Genomic DNA, 19,359 nt, shown 5'->3' on the forward strand with positions numbered 1-19,359 from the left:
ATGAAAGGAAGAAGGCTTGACGGCGTGAAGGATGAAGGAAAAAGATGTAGGATTGTTGCAGTATTTTTTTCTGTCATATGTAACTCTGTTTTCTGTGAATTTTCCTTGATAGGTATATTTTCAAAGCATGTTGTATTGCTGTGTACAATGCCGTGTGTGAAATTCTCATAATGCAGGCAGGGATATTGCCCTTCACCTTTCATGTAAAATGCTGTTTGCTGAGTAAGGATGCAAACTTGGCTGGTCTGACCTTACAGACAAATCTGAAAATGCATACTCTGCATTTTTTGCAGCTGCCCTGGACTTGCCAAACAGATATGACTGGTCATCTCAACTTTCGACTGAATGTGTCAAGGAATGAGCTCAGTCCTGCAGCTATCCATTCACCTACATTGAAGCCATCGTACAACAACTATGAAAATTGCTTTTACATTTGAAAGATGAAAGAGTAATTTGTGGTCATGGAAAATGCATGCTCCTTGCACGCAGTGGTCCATATAAGATGTGCATTAGCAGCTAAAGTTGCATAGTGCTGGTGCTCTAGCGCAGTTTCACAGTAAGAAACGAGTAAGTACTAACAGGATTTGGGTGTTCCATGTTTACTTTGAGCAACTGCATGAGCAGTACTCCCACATCAGTGCATGGTACCAGCATTATGCTGTGAAAAAAGTCCCAAGTTTCTGCACTTGGAAAGCAGTGATCGGAGCACATGCCAGATATCCATTTGAACCGTGTGTTGACGTAACGGGTGCATTGCATGTAAATGATTAAGTTGGTTGAGACATAACTGGACCACTAGTGGCAGGAAGGATGCAATGGCTTCCTCTTCTCAGCAGTGCAGCTTTGTTTTGCGTTGTACAGTTTGAGCTGTATATGTGTGCAATTAATTCCCTGACAGCAAGAGCTGCTGTTTCAAGGGGACATTCATTTGCTTGTATAATATCATTGACCAAAGATATGCGCAAAGCATTCTGGTAAAGTGTTACATTAAAAAGTTCACTGGCAGGTTTTTGAGCATACTAGTTGCATTGAAAAGAATTGTCTCTTGTATTTGAAGATTGTTTACTAAGTGCACTGGAAATTTTCTTGGCTTAGCCACAAGGTCACAGGGATCTATGCCAGTGAAGGATGCATACCCAGAAGTGTTTGCTCATGGTTGCTAGAGCATTTATAGCTTTTTTTCACATTCATGTAATATATCACACAGTGTCTTGACTGCTTTGTAGATAAATGAGAACTGAAGATAAGAGCCTCACATTACTCAACCAACACGTCATCATGCATGTCGTCAGTGCCTAACATACTAGTCATGCAAGAAAGCGTAAATAACGAAGGCTCTGCATGGTGTGAAATTTCGACTCTTTGTAACGCGCTGTTGTATTTTCTATCCAACAGTTTTGTTTCCACAGATACCTGATGTGGCCTATGAAGAAAAAAAAAAGTTCAGGCATTTATGTTTTTTTTTCTTAAGTCATTAATTTGCAGATTTCTGTACTTGCAGGTGCATTAGGCAATTTTGATATTGCAATTTCAGAACCTGAAAGCATAAAAACAAGGAGCTTGAAATTTGGCAGAAACTCTCATATAGGCTAGCTTTTATAGTAAAGCAGAGCGGCAGTCATTTTTGCTTTTTGTGTACTTTGTCAGCACAGCTGCCAACGAAACATATAGAAAGCATGCTGACGAAACACATTCACGGCAGTTATTTGCACATGTAGATATACCGTCATGAACACTCTCGTGACGAGACAATTGGTGTGCTTTATGTGATGGCTGGCCTCCTCAAACAAGGAGTGAGCGCAAAAATTTAATGTGCCCGTCTTCTCATCAAGTTCAGAAGCTACCTTGAGTGCCGAATGAAGCACTTCATATTATAGGCATCAACTGCAATGGCTCCCTCTGGCTAACCTGGGAGACAACAATGCGCCATAAAGAGTTGAAGCCACTTGCTGATAACTCTGCAAAGTCTAAGTGCGTTGCCCATTGCCCAGCATTGCCCATTTAACTGGTCACAATCTGAAGCTTTGTGGCTTAGAGGGTGTCACTAAACACTCAAAATAGATGCTAGTTACATGATGAGAGTGTGATGCGCAGACAGGCCAGCCAGAAGTTAACGGAGTGTACTGCGTAGTTCTCACTCCACTCGCGCATTGCTCAACGAAAAGTAACAGACTTACTGTGCACGTGTGCGAATGTGATGTGTATACAGTCGCACACGAACGCGCCTTAATATTTATTTCTGCTTGTAAAGGTATTAATTCGGATGAAGCAGTGGACCGTGGTCCGTTCATTTCCTTCTGCCTGCACCTGTACAGGGTGCCTCGATGACAGCGGTGTTGGATATCGAATCGCCCTGCAGCTGTGCTTTGGACACCCCCTTCTGGTAACGGTTGTAAGGAATACGCTCGAGACGCTGGCGGCTCATCAAAGGCTGCGATCTGCCGCACTGTGCCGGCTGTCGACCGATAAGCGTTGGGGTTCTGCGCCTCTCCTGCATAGCCGAACGAGGGCACTCCCTCGCCGCCGGCGCTTCGCATGGCAGTAGAAGAGAGCTCTTGATCAATGCTGTGGAACGGTGTTCGCGTTGGGAGCGCCAGTATCTCTGCGGCAAAACGCGAGCGGTGCCATATCGGAGGCGCGATCCCGCTGTTTAGTTCAAAAGTGTGAGCGCAGCCCCTACAAAATTACTTAAGCGAGCAAAACCGAGAAGGAGAAAAAAATTGCTCAGTAGCGCTGCTGCTCTGCATGACAGACTGCATTTAGGCTTGACGTGCGACGCTGTCGTGTCAGTTTTATTGCCGTTGTCGAGAGGGCCTCTTAAGAAAAACGTTGCCTGGGCAGAGTACTTCGCACGTTCTTTTTACCCTGTACCGCGGCCCCGCGTATGGCGGCTTCAAAGAGATCTTGAACTGTTTTTCGCGTTGATGGCATTCTTGTATTGACGGTCTTCTCTCTCATTTTTTAAGGGGGGGAGGGGGTGGTTGCTATTACTCATTTGATGCTGTACATGCCAGGAATGTGAAGTCTGAAGCTGAATATATATTGCAATGTTCTATTTAATTTTATTTTCGAAGCACATTACAATGACCAAAGCAGAGTATAGACTATTTTATTTCTGTACATACATATTATTGTAAAATACAGCAACAATAAAATTATTGTTTCTATGAAACTGTGTTCGTCATTTCTGTCCGGTTGCGCTTATTCGAAAATAAATGCCAAAGCAAGTCTGATCGGCCCGCACGAAGTGAGATTCCAAAGGTAAGCGGAACATGTATAGAAAGTTCCTCTAGAAGTTTGATAAGTACTTTGCACGACCTCAAGCTTTCAAGTTTGGCAAGTTAGTAGCTAGAACCTTGGGAGCTTTCGGGTCCTATTTTTTGAAAATTCGGCGAACTTTTAATGGTGCTCGTTTCAGAACGGAGTTGTCGTTTTTTTTTTTTTTCCGGCGAATAATTTTTCTACGTGTGAATGACGTATTCGTGTGCTGTCAAAAGCCAATAAGAATTTAGCCTGGCCATTTTTCAGCACGAGCAGTCGATTTTTCAGTAATTAAGGCAAATGAACGTATAGCTCTGCTTGTAGACTGAAGTGCTATCGCCATTAAAAGTGACTGAAGCTGCTGAAGCTAAATGATGGAGCCGTCGGAAAAAATCGCAACTGGAGGTTTACTGCTGAAAACTGGGTTCTCGTCGTCGGGATTTTGCGCTGCGTTGAGCTAGGTCGAGGGCGGGGCACCACGTGGTCTGCGTGTTGAGGGCAGTGATGGAACGCGCTGAACCACTGAAATGCCTCATAACGCACAACTGCCCTGATCCAACGGCACCATCGTCTCGCGAGTCGCTACACCCCGGGTTTCCATAGTTCGTTCTTTTTTTTTTTCCTTAAAGTGTAACTCCTATTCAATAACCAACTAGCTGCGGCGTGCATATCAAGGATACTGAATTTTGAAAATTGAATTCGCATACTTCATACCGAAAAGTGCAACCCCTACGTGTAGTATACTGTGCAGGACAATGACCTGAAGCAGTCTGCTTAAAATGCCGTTATACAGCACCGAAGTTGCCACTTTTTTCTTTAAGCGAGTAAGCACTCTTTAACGGGGCCCAACCCCAGCAAAAAAAGAAAGAAAAAAGTGCGAAGCTTTACCTAGATGGCAACCCGTGCGACTGGAGCTGGTTAGTGGCCGTGCTGGTAGATGGCGCCACGGGACCTGTTTCGCCAGCGGGCGCTTTGCGTAATGACGGCAGCTCACGAGGCGTTGTCGCCTCGCTCAGCGAGTGCCACCATGACTGCGCGTGCGCCTCTTGGGCACTGTATCTTGGGCCGCCTTCGTGCCTTGCGCTTCCGTCGCCCACAACGACACTCCGAAGACGTTGACGTATGCGCCGCTCTGGTGGGCGCGCAGCTGCACGGACTCTTGCTCAAATTGATTCGATACCAGGCTAAGCACATGCTTTCGCGCATCTACTCGGTTTAACTGCATCAAAGCTCTACCACATTTTACTCTACATATCACATTCTTAAGCCACAAGAGCGGAAATCGAAACTATGCACTCAAACCGCATTGGAGATATGACTGTACATGCGAGTGAGCATCGTCCGGTGTTCAAATAATTAACCGCATTGGAGATATGACTGTACATGCGAGTGAGCATCGTCCGGTGTTCAAATAATTTCAACTCGAAGATAAATAGAATTCAATTCACCGGCGTTCAATTAAGCTACACAAGCACCCTAAACCTTGCATAGCGAATAGTGAAGAAAGCACAATTTTGTAAAAAAATCCGAAGGACAGATTTCTTGAAATATTGCCCATATTTGTCTTCAAATAGTAAATGGTTCAAAACACAAATACCAAGGGCTATATAACTTCTGGAACAGAAAATTTTCGAGAGACGAAGTTCTCGTGAAAAGAGTGTCGTGGAACGTCAAAGAAACCGCAAGTGGTGGAATTTTGAAGCGCTGAAAAAAAATTAGCTGTGGTTTAGCTTTGGTTACACCTGGTGAGAAGCGAAAGAAACCTCCGACTCTGCGCCGATGGTTAGACGTACCACACTAGTTAGACGCACAGAAGTACTTTCTGCTCTTTCTTTGCCAGTAGCACTCTTCCGTCGTTTATCGGCGCGTGTCGCACGTTCTTCTTCTGTCTCTTCGGCACGGCGTTTCTTCCTGGCATCACTGAAAAGTTGAAGCTTCGCTTTCCGGCGCGCTAGCACGGCAGGATGTTCTTCCTCCTCCATCGCAAAACCGGTTGGTATGTATACACAGCCCCCCCCCCCCAACTGACGTCACAGACGGTGGCTCCGCCCCCGTTGTCAAGCAAAGCATCTACCTCCATGATGTGCTTGTTTACTTAAATTCTTTTTATATGACGTCACCGTCATACAGCATCGCAAGTTGTCCCAGATCTTCAACCCTTGACTTTGACCTTCGAGAGATTTGGGGGGTGGCCCACCATCTTGGTTTAGCATATATGCACCACCATGGCCTACGTGACTTTGCTCCACGGTTTGACCTCTAAAGATTTTCAAGGTCATAAACGGAACTACACTACCCTCTTGAAAACCTGGCGTAGTGAAGCTTTCCCATAAAAAAATAATATTCTGGACTTCCCTCAGTTATGAGCCAAGCACGCGAAGCCTGAGGGGTTCTCTAAATGTTGTGGCCACTAGCGCTCGCTTATCGAAATTGTGGCTACACATTCTAGCCCGCCAAGGAAGCGGCGAGTAAGCCAGCAAACAAATGTGTCATTTTGCTACCGATGCATAGCCGGGTTATCGAAAACAACCGAGCGTCTCCCGGTGCGTGCGGCAGCGCGGTTCCTTCGGACGATAGGATAATGTGCTGTCTGAAAGTATAGAGGCGGTTACAGGTATGCTTGAACAATGTTTTTGAATGCGACTACAATGAACGCGCGGTTACACGTATCACCAGCGACTGCGCGGCACATCATGCGGGAATGGCTTGAGCAGGCCCACACCTCAGTGCTTCAACTGCTATCCTGACACCACAGGAGCAGCTTCGTGGGTTAGGCCCTTCGAAACAACTCAGTCGGGCGACTGCACAGTTTGAGCTTGGCCGTCCTCTTTCTCGTGTCCAACGTTCTTGGACAAAAATTTTGAATACTGAAGAATTGTAAGGTATTGTTACGGAAATACTGAATGTAATGGCCCATTCTTCCGATGCGTGGCAAAATCTTTCTTCTAAAAGTTTTTCCACCGCTCGATTCGAGCAGTTAAGATGACCATAGAAACCCAATGTGGAACGCTTTTGACGACAGCAAAATGTTAACAGCAAATAAATGCATGCCTGTCGACGGTAGATATGCGGATGTATTGATTGTACCAAAAATGTACCAAGACTTCATTAAAACACGTGATCCCGAACTATTAGCAAGATACAAAGTCCTCAGAAATAAGCTAAACAAAAAGTTAAGGCGTACTAGGGCTTCGTATTACTACGGAAAATTCGAATCATGCGACGGTGATTCCCGAAAGTTATGGAACCAGATTAACAACCTTGTTTTACGTACACCGCAGCCTAGCTCTCCTCAAGAAGTACCTACTTATTCATGGATGAAATGTAAATGGGCAGGAACTAGCAGAGGCGTTCAATCAATATTTCGTTACCCGAGAATACCAAAGTTCGTCAAGCATATCATATGATGCTCTCATCAGGCAAAGCAGCGATTCTATGTATTTAAGTCCAATTACATGTTCTGAAGTATTCACTGCATTTTTTTAACACGAAGAACAGCAGATGCCATGATGCGGATGATCTACAGATACGGCCTGTGAAGCATGTGTTAGATATTCTAGCTCCAATTTTAGCACATATATTTAATTTAAGTTTTGAATGCGGAGTGTTTCCACGGCGCATGCAAATTGCTAAAGTAACTGCTTTGTACAGTATTGTGCGTTTTTATCGCTGACACATTCAAAAATTTCCCCGCCTCAACCGCTGGCTCATTTGCTGTGAAACTGCACACAGAGCTTGCGTATTATGGTAACTTTTGTATCGTAGCAAGTTTGACAATGGTACTTACTTAGTTCAGGCGCACATGATGCGAAAACGTAAGCGTCTACGAGAGATCAGCGAGCCAAAACCCGCAGACGACGCTTTTTCGCTGAGAACCGGCAGTGGCGCCATCTGTTTTGGGCAGTGGAAACCGTCACGACAAGGCCGCCGAGGCGAGCATTGCAAAGAATATTCTTTAAAAGGTAAAGCCTCGCTAAATCATTTGTTCTGATATTTTTCCGCTTAATTAGTCGAAGATGTTGTAAACGCTTCAGTGGAAGCAGACGAAACGACAGGAACGGCATATTCAAAGGGCCCGCGCTCCTTGCAACGCTCTCCTCGACGGCCTTGTCGTGACGCTTTGCGCTACCGCAAACAGATGGCGCCACTGCCGCCCTTCAGCGAAAAAGCGTCGTCTGCGGGTTTTGGTTGCCGATCTCTACGTAGACGATTATGTTTTCACATCATGCACGGCTCAACTAAGTAAGTACCGTTGTCAAACTTCCTACGATACAAAAGTTACCATAATACGCAAGCTCTGTGTGCGGTTTCATCGCAAATGAGCCAGCGGTTGAGGCGGGGAAATTTTTGAAAGTGTCAGCGATAAAAACGCACAATACTATATAAGAAAGGAGATAAGCTTTGTGTTTCAAATTACAGGCCAGTTTCCGTGCTGCCAATCTTTTCTAAAGGACTGGAAAAAATTATCCACACGCGAATATCATGCTTTTGTGACAAACACCAAATAATAACAGATTCGCAGTTTGGTTTTATCAAACACAAATCTACCGAGACGGCATTACTAAGCCAAAAAGAGTATATCTTATGGTGTTTCGAGGAAAGAAAACTTGCCCTTGGTGTTTTTATAGATTTTTCGCAGGCTTTCGACTACATCAATTATAATATACTTTTGGCAAAACCTTTTGACTACGGCTTTAGGGGTCGTGTTCATGCGCTTCTTTCGTCATATCTTGCACACCGCTTTCAGTTTGTAAGTATTAATAGCTGTTGACAGAAACCTGCCGATAAACTATGGGCCTATATCCGTACTTCTGATGTTTTTTCTAGACTAGAAAAAGTTCGTTCATGTCGCATAACAAACTCCTTTGACAAATCAAACTTCGTGACAGACCACCAATTTGGCTTCCGAAAAATAGGCGAACCGAAAGTGCTTTATTAACACTCACCTAAAAATTCCTACGAGACATCGAAAACTATCTGCACACTGTGGAAATGTTCGTACATTTTAGCAAAGCATTTGATTGGCTCGATCATAGCACGCTCATAAGTAAGCTTCAATCCTATGGTGTTCGTGGAATACCGTTATAATTGCTTAAATGGTGCCTTGCCAACAGAAAACAGTGCGTGTGTGTATATATAACGAAAGACCAGATTTAATATCAATAAAATGCGGAGTACCTAAAGGTGGCGTACGTATTAGACTCCTTTTTGTTTTATATATATATTAATAATATCACGAAAATTTATTATTCGATTCAGTTTGATTATATGCAAGGTACTAGTACGCTGCTCGTATCCGTTCAAAATGTACAAATAAAATGCAATGAAGTACTGCAAATGTTATCTTCACCGTCAAAAATGAACCGCATGAAAATAAATCCTGCCACGGGAAAGCTACCGTATTTCGAGCCAAAAATAAAGCTGTGCAAATTACTGGTACCCTGAGCTCGGGATGTGAGCAGATACGAATCGTAAATGAACACAAAATACTTGAAGCCTAGTTCTCACTTAAACTGGGATACTCACGTTCATTTTCTCTGTCAAAACATTCATCAGTAACCGCGTTTTTCTCACGACGTCGTACCTTCCTACACTGTAAGCAAGAATACACCCAAATGGGAGTTTAAATGGTTGGCGTCGCCCTTTAAACTCCATATGCAGAAAAGCAAAGACATTTACTCCGTCCATATAGAGTAAAAAATGTGCTAAATGACTTGTTTCACACACTGCACTCAATAATGGAGCATGAAAACCGTGAAAACTACTCTGAGACTCCTTCTCAGTTTTGAACTATTGATTCTAATGTTGCATCGCTTTATCTACGATCATAGCCAACCAAACGAGCTCGTACAGCAAAAGCAGACGGCAAGCAGTCGACTCCTGCCGCCGCTGCTGGGCTTGCAGACGGCGAAAAGAACGCGTGACGCGGGGTCACATCAGGGCAGCTAAGTTTCCGAAGTTGAATTGCCGGTGGCCCACGCAGCAACTGCCAGTCTCCGCCGATTGTACTGCTGTAAGAATTAGACTGAATGAGGATAAACATGACGCCATTTTTGGGTTCTATTTCTGTGGGTAGTAAAAAGTTTACTCCCTTGTACTCATAAATAGTGTTCCTCCCCTGTTTAAGGGAGTAAATAAAACACTCCAGTTATATGAAGTAAATAAAACCTCCTTTTGGCTGTGCTCTGGAGGACAACCCATTTAATCCCATTTGGGTGTTATTTTGTTAACAATGCAACTTTGAAATTAAAGATACAAATATATTTCGTTCTTTTTGTTTCTCAGCTAACATAGTGTAACTTACCATTGGCTGCTATACCACCAAGAGTAACATAAATAGGATTCTCGTCTTACAAAGACAGGTCAGTTACATTGCCAATGGATGAACGTAAGTCGAGAACGAAGGAAGCATTTGTGTCTTCATTCCAGCTGACCATCTTTACGAAATTCGTTTATTGCACACAATGTATTTTTCATCACGTGAATTTATTATACTTTTTAACATCTCTTGCAACTCTGCAACAGCGCAGTAGTAATGTACGCAAACAGAGCACCTATATGTCTAGGCAATGCCACACTTTCGCACAAATTACAAGTTATTACAGTCTTCACCTCATCCCAACCACTTTGAAGAAACAAAAATAAAAACAATGTCGTCTATACTTCATAACTGCGAATGTATTTTGTAATATCACAGTTACTGTCCCACGGTTTTCAAACTGCCGCATTATAGACTACATTGTTCGTTATTTACTTTGTTCACTTGTTTGCTTTGTCCTTTTAATTTGCTCTGTGTGCCTCGATGTGTAATACTTTTTCTGCGTTTACTTTGCAGATTCTCTGCACTGCTTAGCTGCTTTGTACTTCTAGGTGCTGCATTTTGTCGCGCTACATTTTGGAACGCCAAGTGCTTCAGATTTTGTTCGCACAGTTCGAAGGCATCATAGTAAATATTTTTTTGTCTGTACTGTCATCCGTATTATCTGCAGTGTTTCCTTTTTTTATGATATACTTATACACAGGTGTGCTTCGTGTATTGTTTTAACCACGCAATTTGTGTTGTAATATTTTTATACTTTGCAGGTATAGAAACATTCCCGTCTGCTGCCATTGGTTCCTGGGAGTTTGTCAAGCCACGTACATACGTGTCTTTTAGCCTAGGAATCCATCGAGCGAATGCTGGAAAATATAATCTGAATCTCAAAAAACATAATGTTCCGGCCCATAAATCTGCCACCCTTAATTCTGAACACGCAACACAGGCGAAACTGCGAAGGCATATTAATGCCCTGAGGTCACATTTTGGCGTACATAGAGCATAGCTAAAGGCTCCAAGAGAGTCTAATCGGCTAACGCCACCTGCTCCGGCTTGCACCGCTGAAGCTGCACGCTGTACGAAAAAATCCAGTGCTCTTTGCCCATACCAGTTGGAAAACCTCGCTTGAAAATGCGACTGAAGTCGCATACAACTCAAGAAAGAAGCGGCAAGTGCCTCTCAACGGAGGCTCTCCAGCCAATGGCATCGACCAAATTTACGTTTTAGCTCAATATAATAGCTCAACAAGCACAGGAAGAAGTAGAGCGGAAGAAAGCAAGCTCCCACCGGCTGCAGCCCTATCAAACATGCCAACAAGTTCGTTGGGTGCGCAACACGCGTCACATGCGGTAGTAAGGTGCACTATACGAGTGAGAACAGCGTGAATTTTCACGTGGCAGGAACGTGAAAGTAAGTCTTTGGAAAATGTGTCGGGTCAAAATAAGCTTCAGCGTCATTGTAGACGTAAATATTGCGAGTCGGCTTTCGACTCGGTAATATATGAAAAGGAATAAACAGAAAGGGAAGAGAGATACTGAAAGCATTTCACATTAGGCTTCAAGGAAGCGACACGTGCACCGTCTCTGTCGCTTAAAAAAAAAACATTATGCACATGTAGGAGCGGAAAAGAGTATTTTGTCTTCGCGCGTTGGGTGCCTGAAGCTCGCGCGTGCTTTATAGGTCACTCTCCTAGTGGGTGTTTGCGCGACTGCGTGATACGCATGCGTTGTTTGGTTTCCTGGCGCTCCCGTGTTTCTCCTCTGGCCTCATTGTTTTTGATGCATAGCCCGGATGGTTAGCTTTGGCGTGCCTTTTGCCGAAGCTCTCTTTGTGGTTTCCAGCATCGGGATACCTAAAAACGAGCGCATCCAGTGACCGGATAATTCTTGGTAAAAATATTCGACAGCATTTCAAATAAAATAGTTCCGTAGTTGCGCATCTAGACAATAATCTTTCCACTGCGCCAAAAAAAAAATCGCATGCTTAAGTTCGAAGTCGGTCACTCCAACAAAATAAATATTCGCAGCGTAGCTGCCAAGCGCAGCGCCGCCTCTGTTTACAAACATAACGGTTGTAGCTCAGTTGCGCACGCGCAGTGGCATGCAGTGGCAGGTGTTGCCATCCCTACTCCAACGACGCGACCGCAGTGACAGGTGCGCACCTGCGACTGCGAGTGCGCAGCAGACGTATGCTAGCGAATGCCGCTGGTGAGACCTCAATACCCCAACGGAACGCATGAGAAAAGTTGAAACGCCGAAGCGTGCACTATATTATTTCGGCTGCTCCCGTACACTAAAGGCATCTCATGCCAAGAGAGGTACACATATCTGTCTGTTAATAAGATAAACCTCGCAGTAGACTTCATATGGCAGATAAAAAAAAAAAGCTTGTCCCAGCTTCTTTACCTGCCTTTCGACGGAGTTTAAACCGATCTGTCATTCCGACATACTGCACCAGGCACGCCCACAAATTTTGAGTAATTGCGTTTGCATACACAAAATCGGTCACCACACTCACGGACTATTTGAATCAGTGCTGGGAGACAGGTAGCATACCCAAATCCTGGAAGCATGCAAAGGTGATTTTTATCCCCAAACCCAACAAGAAAATAAGCCTTCATAACCTTAGGTCAATCTCCCTTACTTCCTGTTTAGGCAAGGCAATGGAGCACGTTGTGCGTAACAAACCTATGCCGAACTCTACTCTCTCCTACCGCACACCATGGTGGGCTTCAGAAGGGGGCTCTGTACGCGGGACGTCATGCTCAGCGCTGGATTAAGGGGAGGGGGGGGGGGGGCTAAGGGGGCTGCAGCCCAGGGCCTCACCTCGGACAGTAGGAGAAGGGGGCCCATTTATTCTAACCTGCTTAGTATATGGAACCATGGACAATGGAACTTCGAGCGACATATATGAAGCGAGAAAACCAGAACGAGCAGACGGGGCCCCCGCCTAATTTAACAGCATGCGTTTAGCCTGATCATTTGGGGAGAGCTTGTCGAGCTGCAAAAACAGGAATCCCCCGACACCCCGGCGGGGCCCTCTTTCTTACGAAGCGAGGTGCGTTTGCTTGGAAAAGTTTTCGTGGTTTCCTGTCAGTCCGTCTGTCCAGTGCTGTCTGGAGAGGAGGGGCAAGGGGGAAACACCTAAAACATGTAATGTGGGATGAGGACCTAAATCTCCCTTGCCCCTCGTCACCACCACGCCACCCTCCACCTGTCAAATAGTTCCGCCGCTGACCTTCTCATAGAAAGGATGTGCTGCAGAACCCAACAGTGCCTCCCATTCGACTTTTCTTTACCGTGATGGTAATCTGGGCGGGGGAGGATGAGTCCCATAGCAGATGGTGATGAGTCTGATGGCAGAGTCTAGGCAGGAAAGGAAAGAAGACGTCACACGTGCTTTTGTCCGCTTGCCGTGGGGCATGGAATGTTCACTGTTTGGGCTAGGGTTGTGGAAGAGTGAAGGGGGAAGTAGGAGAGCTGGACACAAAGGCCTGTCTCCAGGGCCCATTCCTGCCTAGTGGCTGCGCACCCTCGCGCGCGCTCGATGGAAAAAGTAGGTCAGACTGGCCGCCGAACTTTCCAGAAAGAAGTAGAAAAAGATGACGCAGAGGCGACGGAGGGCGCGTAACTTTGCCCGCGCTAGGAGTCGCCCTCTGCCCTTCGTTCTCGCGCTCGGCGTCGACGGGGCGAAAGAAAAATCGAGAACCTCCCAGAACAGACGATTGTTCCTAGCCTATAGGAAGACGAGTCCGGAACGGGAGAAGGAGTTAGTTTGTACGGAGAAGGAGGGAATTTGTACAAAGAACTCTATGCGTATGTGAACGCCTGCTTTGGCGCTAACAACAGACAGACGCGGCGCGCGTCTATGAAAGGAAGTTGATCGCGGGCTGCGATTCAGCCCCGAGCCGCCGGTTAAGCTTGCATAAACCCGCCCGCTGAGGAGCTCCCAGGGGACGCACCACTCTCGGTTAGCCACGGACCATCCAGGCAGCGTGCGCCAGTCATCGGGACGGCCACCGTTGAACACCTGCGGTCGCGTCGGACTGACGAAGTGCCCGGTGCGGTGAACAATTAGCATCCATTCATGCAAAAATGCTCGGTCGGAAGCATCAAAGTGGTGCGTCTAAATGAAAGGCGAAGTTAGAGAAGAGCGGGAAAAGAAGCTACCAAAGATGACAAGGTACCTACTGAATGCAGCTTCCGCGGAGCAGTATGATTTCTCTACCCAGAGTCCGTGTCAAACTACCAATAGTACCGACTGTGCTTCTGTGGAGGACTTGCCAACTCCATCACCACGGTTTCCTGCAAGAAGCAAGGTTTGACTCATCTTGGTTGTCTGGATCCTGTGAAAACGGTGTCAACCTCGGTCGTCCATATTTCTGAGCAACCGACGCTAACCAAGTCCTGTCCTGTTCCTGAGTCAGCAACGTCTATGCTACTCGGCCGGGCCCCTGCCACAAAGCTCCAGGTGTCCGGTCCGCCACGCCCGCTTTCTACTACTGCTGATCAACAGGTGCCAAACCTCCCCGATGAGCATCCTTCTACTGACGAGCGCCAGGAAACAACACTCCAAGAACAGACTCACTTGTTTCCTGTTAGTTTGGCTTCAAATAATCATGTTCCCACCTACAAAGTGTGCCTCGAGAGGACGAATGAGACGGCTTCTCGCTGCGGCAACAGAGAAGTACAGACACCCCCGTAGCAAGACGTACGTTGCGAGATTATCTCAAGTAACCCTGCTAAGTGGCCGGACGTTATTACTGACAGCTTTCGGAATGTATGCCATGAGAAAGGGCCATTGTATTTTCAAAATCGTGCAGAAAATTTTCCGTCTTCCGAAAGGCAATACAAAATTCAGAAACGCTTTATGTCCCCTCATCGTTTCGTAAATGGGGAGGCGTACGAGCGACACTGGTTAATGTACTCGGAGTCCAAAGGTTCAGTTTACTGTTTCATGTGCAAACTATTTTCGATTTCAAGCAACCCCTGTATTTTCACCACGCACGGCTTTTCTTATTGGAAAAGAGCGGAAGAAAAGGTTTGCGCGCATAAAAATAGCGTCGAGCACCGGAACTGCGTGGAAACATGGCTCGCCCGCGCTCTAACTCGAGCAGCACAATTGACAAGGAGCTAGTTAAGCATCTTGTCACTGAGACTGCTTACTGGACAGAGGTGTTGAAGTGCGTAGTCGTTGTAGTTAAGCTTCTAGCTGAGCGCAACCTAGCGTTTAGGGGCAGTGAGGAGATTTTTGGTTCACCGAGAAATGGCAGTTATATGGGAGTGCTTGAGGCCATTGCCAAGTTTGATCCCTTTCTAGAGGAGCACATCAAACGCTACGGGAACAAAGGAAAAGGTCACCCATCGCATCTGTCAAAAACCATTAGTGACGAATTTATCGAGCATATGGCAAAGGCTGTCAAGGAACGTCTCGTTGACGAAGTGAAACACGCAAAATACTTCTCTTTAATTGTTGATTCGACTCCAGACCTTACTCACGTTGATCAGCTGTCAGTTGTTTTACGATACTATTTAAATGGGAAAGTGTACGAATGCTTTCTTGGATTTGTTCCCATCGAATCGCATACCGGCTAGTATCTTTTCGATACCGTGATGTCTCTCTTGACGACCAACGACATCTCAATTGATGATTGTAGGGGCCAAGCTTATGATAATGCGAGTAATATGTCAGGAAAATACAAAGGACTGCAAGCTCAAATCAAACACCTGAACGAATTGACAGTCTACGTCCCGTGTGCTGGTCATTCACTGAACTTAGTTGGCGCGTGTAGCGTTGACAGTTGCCTTGAGGCAGTCAAATTTTTCACTGTAATTTAGATACTGTATGTGTTCTTTGCTGCCTCACCTAAGCGATGGAGGTATCTTTTGGACAGCATGGGCGGAACTGGCCAGCACCTTGTTTTGAAAAGTCTCTCTCAGACCAGGTGGTCAAGACACGCTGAATCATGTAAGGCCATTCTGAAAATTTTCAGTGCAGTCTTGTGTTGCCTTGAATATATATATCAAAGAACGAGGAAGAAAACAATGACACTAGGAACGAAGTGCACTCTCTCTTCAAGAAAATGACAAAACTAGAGACTGCATTCATGGCGATTTTCTTCAGTGAAATCTTGGAGCGCTTTGACAAAAGGAGCGCAGAACTTCAGAAACCAGGCCTAGACATTTCAACTGTTGTAGACCTGCTGAGCTCTCTAGAAGGCTTTGTTAATTCTTTGCGACCTCTCTTTGATACCTTCGAAGAGAGAGCACGCACGCTAAGTACCAATCAATGTTATCAGGATGAGGGCAAACGCATCGTTTTGAGTGAGCACCCGGACGGAAAAAAGCGATAGTGCGCTACAAGGTAGAAAAAAGTTTATCGTATAGAGACCTACAATGTTGTACTTGACAGTCTAGGCTCTGCTTTGCGAGTGCGAAAGGCTGCCTACACTGAACTCTGCGAAAGGTTCGGATTCTTAAAATTGCTGACAGAAGTTGGGAGCGAGGCCTCTGTGGCACAGCAGGCTGAGAAGTTGGTGAAAACCTACAAAAATGATTTGGAGCCAGAATTTCCCGCTGAAATCGTTCAGTTTGCGAACTTTTGTGCACAACTCTGTGTGCCAGGACACGAGTCCCCTGGGAATAATGAAGTTGCTGCACGAAAGAAAGCTTATTGATATGTTTACAAACCTTTCTATTGCTTTGCGAATGTACTTAAGCATACCCGTGGCAAACTGTGAGACCGAACGATCGTTTTCCAAGTTCTCGCTGATAAAAAATCGCCTTCGTTCGAGCCTCCTGGACGACAAGGTGAACGCGCTTGCTATCATGTCCATTGAAAGTCACCTCCTCCGCGATCTATCCTTCGAACAGACTATATCTGATTTCGCCAAAGCGAAGGCGCGAAAGATGCCATTTTAAAAGAGGACTGTTGGCGCTATACATGACTAGTTCCAATATGTTCGTTGTGTCGCCTCCCAGCCTCCACGTTGCCAATGAAACGCTGATCAATGTAATTCAAGATATGCAAATCGTTGTTCGTCTCTTGTTTGTTCTTCTTGTGATATTTAGCGTGCTTATAAAGAACTATTTTTGTTGTTATTGATAGTGCCACGTTTTTTTGGTGTCGTCCTTGCTTGTCCTACCTTTAACGAAAATATTTTCAAATAATGCTTTGTAATTACAGTTGGTAATTTTCATTTGTATTCTAGTGCATTTTTATGTTGTTTGTATTGCCTTAAGTATTGTATATATCTGTTGCATATTTATAGAGTAACGTGTATAACGATTACTGCAGTCTGATGCTTGAATCTTAATAAAGGATGTTTTGGATACAACCATGCGTCTCCTCACGGGATTAAACTTAGTGATGCAAACAAAGCCTAGCTTCAGAAGGATCGACATCTGAGCTGTGTTGTCTTTTCTACATTCTTGTTCATCTTTAGTGCACTAAACTTTTCCTTAAAGCCTAGCTTTTGCTGAAAACAGAATGCAGATTAATCACAAAGTGAACATATGTGTTGGTGTTTACAACAGCACGCGTTTCAAGCAAGTTTTGTTGTTTTACTTATAATAATAACAATATTAATAATCCCGCTGATCGCACTTCGTTCTTTTTAATTTGGTGGAATTAAAATGAAACATTGCATATTTCCAGTAGCGTAGCAGGCGACAGGGGGGGGGGGGGGGGTTCTGTATAGGGAAAGGGGGCCTGCATGCGCATTAGCCCAGGGCCCCCATTTTTCTTAATCCGGCCCTGGTCATGCTGCAACTGTCTCATGACATTATTAACAGATATAAAAAGGCAAACACACAGGCCATCCTGGCTATCGACCTAAAGAAAGCTTTTGATATTGTCTCCCATTATACCATAATGGAGCACCTAAACGAAATTAACCCTGGTAGAAAGGCTTACAATTATATAAGGGCCTTTCTTAGTGAGCGCACGGTGGAACTCCACTTCGGCACTCTCAAATCCAACACAATTGAGTTGGGAAGTAGAGGCACTCCTCAGGGGGCTGTCCTGTCTCCGTTCCTCTTTAATCTGGCACTAATCAAGATATTAGATAGACTGGACAATATCCCTGGCGTACTGCACAGCCTATGCGGAGACGATTACCGTGTGGGCAATGGAGGACTCCCAGGGTGAAATCGAGGCCGCTCTACACGCGGCCACAAACGCCATCGATGAAGAGGCCAGGAAAGCAGGCCTCGAATGCTCCCCTGAAAAATCGGAGCTTACGGTCTTCCACAAACACAAATTAAACGCGCCCTTGACGGCAGTCATTATACAAGGCGTGGAAATCACAGAGGTCCAGGAGATAGGATCCTGGGGATCAGGCTGCAAACGGACTCTGGCAACGCCTCCACGATCAATAAATTTAAATGGGCAGTCCACAAAACTGCCAGACTAATACACAGAATTATTAATAGAATAAGAGGCATGAAAGAACACGACCTCTTCAAGCTAACAGACGCCTTTATCATAAGCAAGATTACATACTCGCTCTCGTACCTAAGACTCAGAAGAGACGACGTGGAAAGAGTCGACGTCATCATCAGAATGGCTTATAAAACAGTCATGGGCCTGGCCCGCTCGACTCCCAACGAGGAGCTACTCAAACTCGGGGTCCGCAATACCTACGAGGAACTCAAGGAAGCACAACAAACTGCCCAAAATAAGGCGCCTGTCTAGCACTCCCGCCAGCAGGAGAATACTCGACAGGCTGGGGATTGAAGGTGAACCCTTGCAAGATCTTCCCCAAGTTATCCCAAGCAACACCAGAAAGAGGATCACCGTCAAACCTCTCCCCCGAAATATGAACCCTCACGCGCACCAAGGCCGAAGAGAAGCAAGAGCGAAGAGCCTGCACAAGACCCTCAGCCGGCTGCAGGATGTCCTCTACGTCGACGCCGTAGAAGACGCGGAGAACCAGAACAAGTACACTGTATGCATAGTAACACACCCCGCCAATCAACCAGCAAGACTGGCTATGGCGGAGATGGTTTACACCTCTAGACCGCTAGTCGCGGTGGAGGCCGCCATCGCTGCGGCCATTGCCTTTACAGACGCTACTACCATATAGTAAGCGACTCGAAGTTGGCGATCAGCAACTTCGCTCGAGGTAGGGTCTCCGGCCCCGCCGCGCAAATACTCACAGAAATAAGACACTCTCGTCTCTTGAGAGATATTGAACTCATATGGTCCCCAGCTCACGCGGGGAATCCGGGAAGTGAGGCTGCCCACTAACACGCTCGAGAATTAGTCGGCCGAGCGGTGGCGCAAAGTCAGCAACCGGAACCTTTCGGTGAGCCATTCATATTGTACCACGAACTCCATGCACATTACAAGGCACTAAGGAGAACACTCCCACCACCCCATAAAACACAGACCAGACGACAACAGGTCATGTGGAGACAACTACAGACGAGGGCCCTCCGAAACCCAAACTACATATCTCAATTCATAAATAAGGATACTAAACCCTGCTGCCGCTTTTGCGGTGTGAAAGATAACTTCGACCAAATGATCTGGGCGTGCCAAGTCCGTAGGCCTCCCCCAGAACTCTTGCCTGATCCCTTCAAATAAGCATGGGATAAGCTAAAGTCCCGCGATGACCCCGACATTCTGTCCAAAGCTGTCGAAGGGCCATGGTCTCCACGGCCTGCGGCCCGCTAGCTAACTTGCCTTAATCCTCTACGCTTATGAGCAATAAAGTTTTGTCAGCCTCAGCAACTACGGCTAACGGGCGCCAGACCTCCGGCGTCGGTGTTGCATCGTCG

The 19,359-nt window shown here is 45.8% G+C and overlaps 1 protein-coding gene across 2 annotated transcripts in view; it reads left to right on the forward strand.

Moving 5' to 3' along the window:
- Window positions 1–3,169, forward strand: part of rau (RA domain-containing protein rau) — a 73,128-nt gene extending 69,959 nt beyond the window's left edge. For both annotated transcript variants that reach the window (XM_077646066.1, XM_077646067.1), the window contains one exon: window positions 294–3,169. In XM_077646066.1, coding sequence (XP_077502192.1) covers window positions 294–437 — 144 coding nt within the window. In that variant the 3' untranslated portion in view covers window positions 438–3,169. The remainder of the gene's footprint in view (window positions 1–293) is intronic.
- Window positions 3,170–19,359: the final 16,190 nt, after the last annotated feature.

The sequence above is a fragment of the Amblyomma americanum genome, chromosome 1, assembly GCF_052857255.1.
Source record: "Amblyomma americanum isolate KBUSLIRL-KWMA chromosome 1, ASM5285725v1, whole genome shotgun sequence".
Taxonomy (NCBI): domain Eukaryota; kingdom Metazoa; phylum Arthropoda; class Arachnida; order Ixodida; family Ixodidae; genus Amblyomma; species Amblyomma americanum.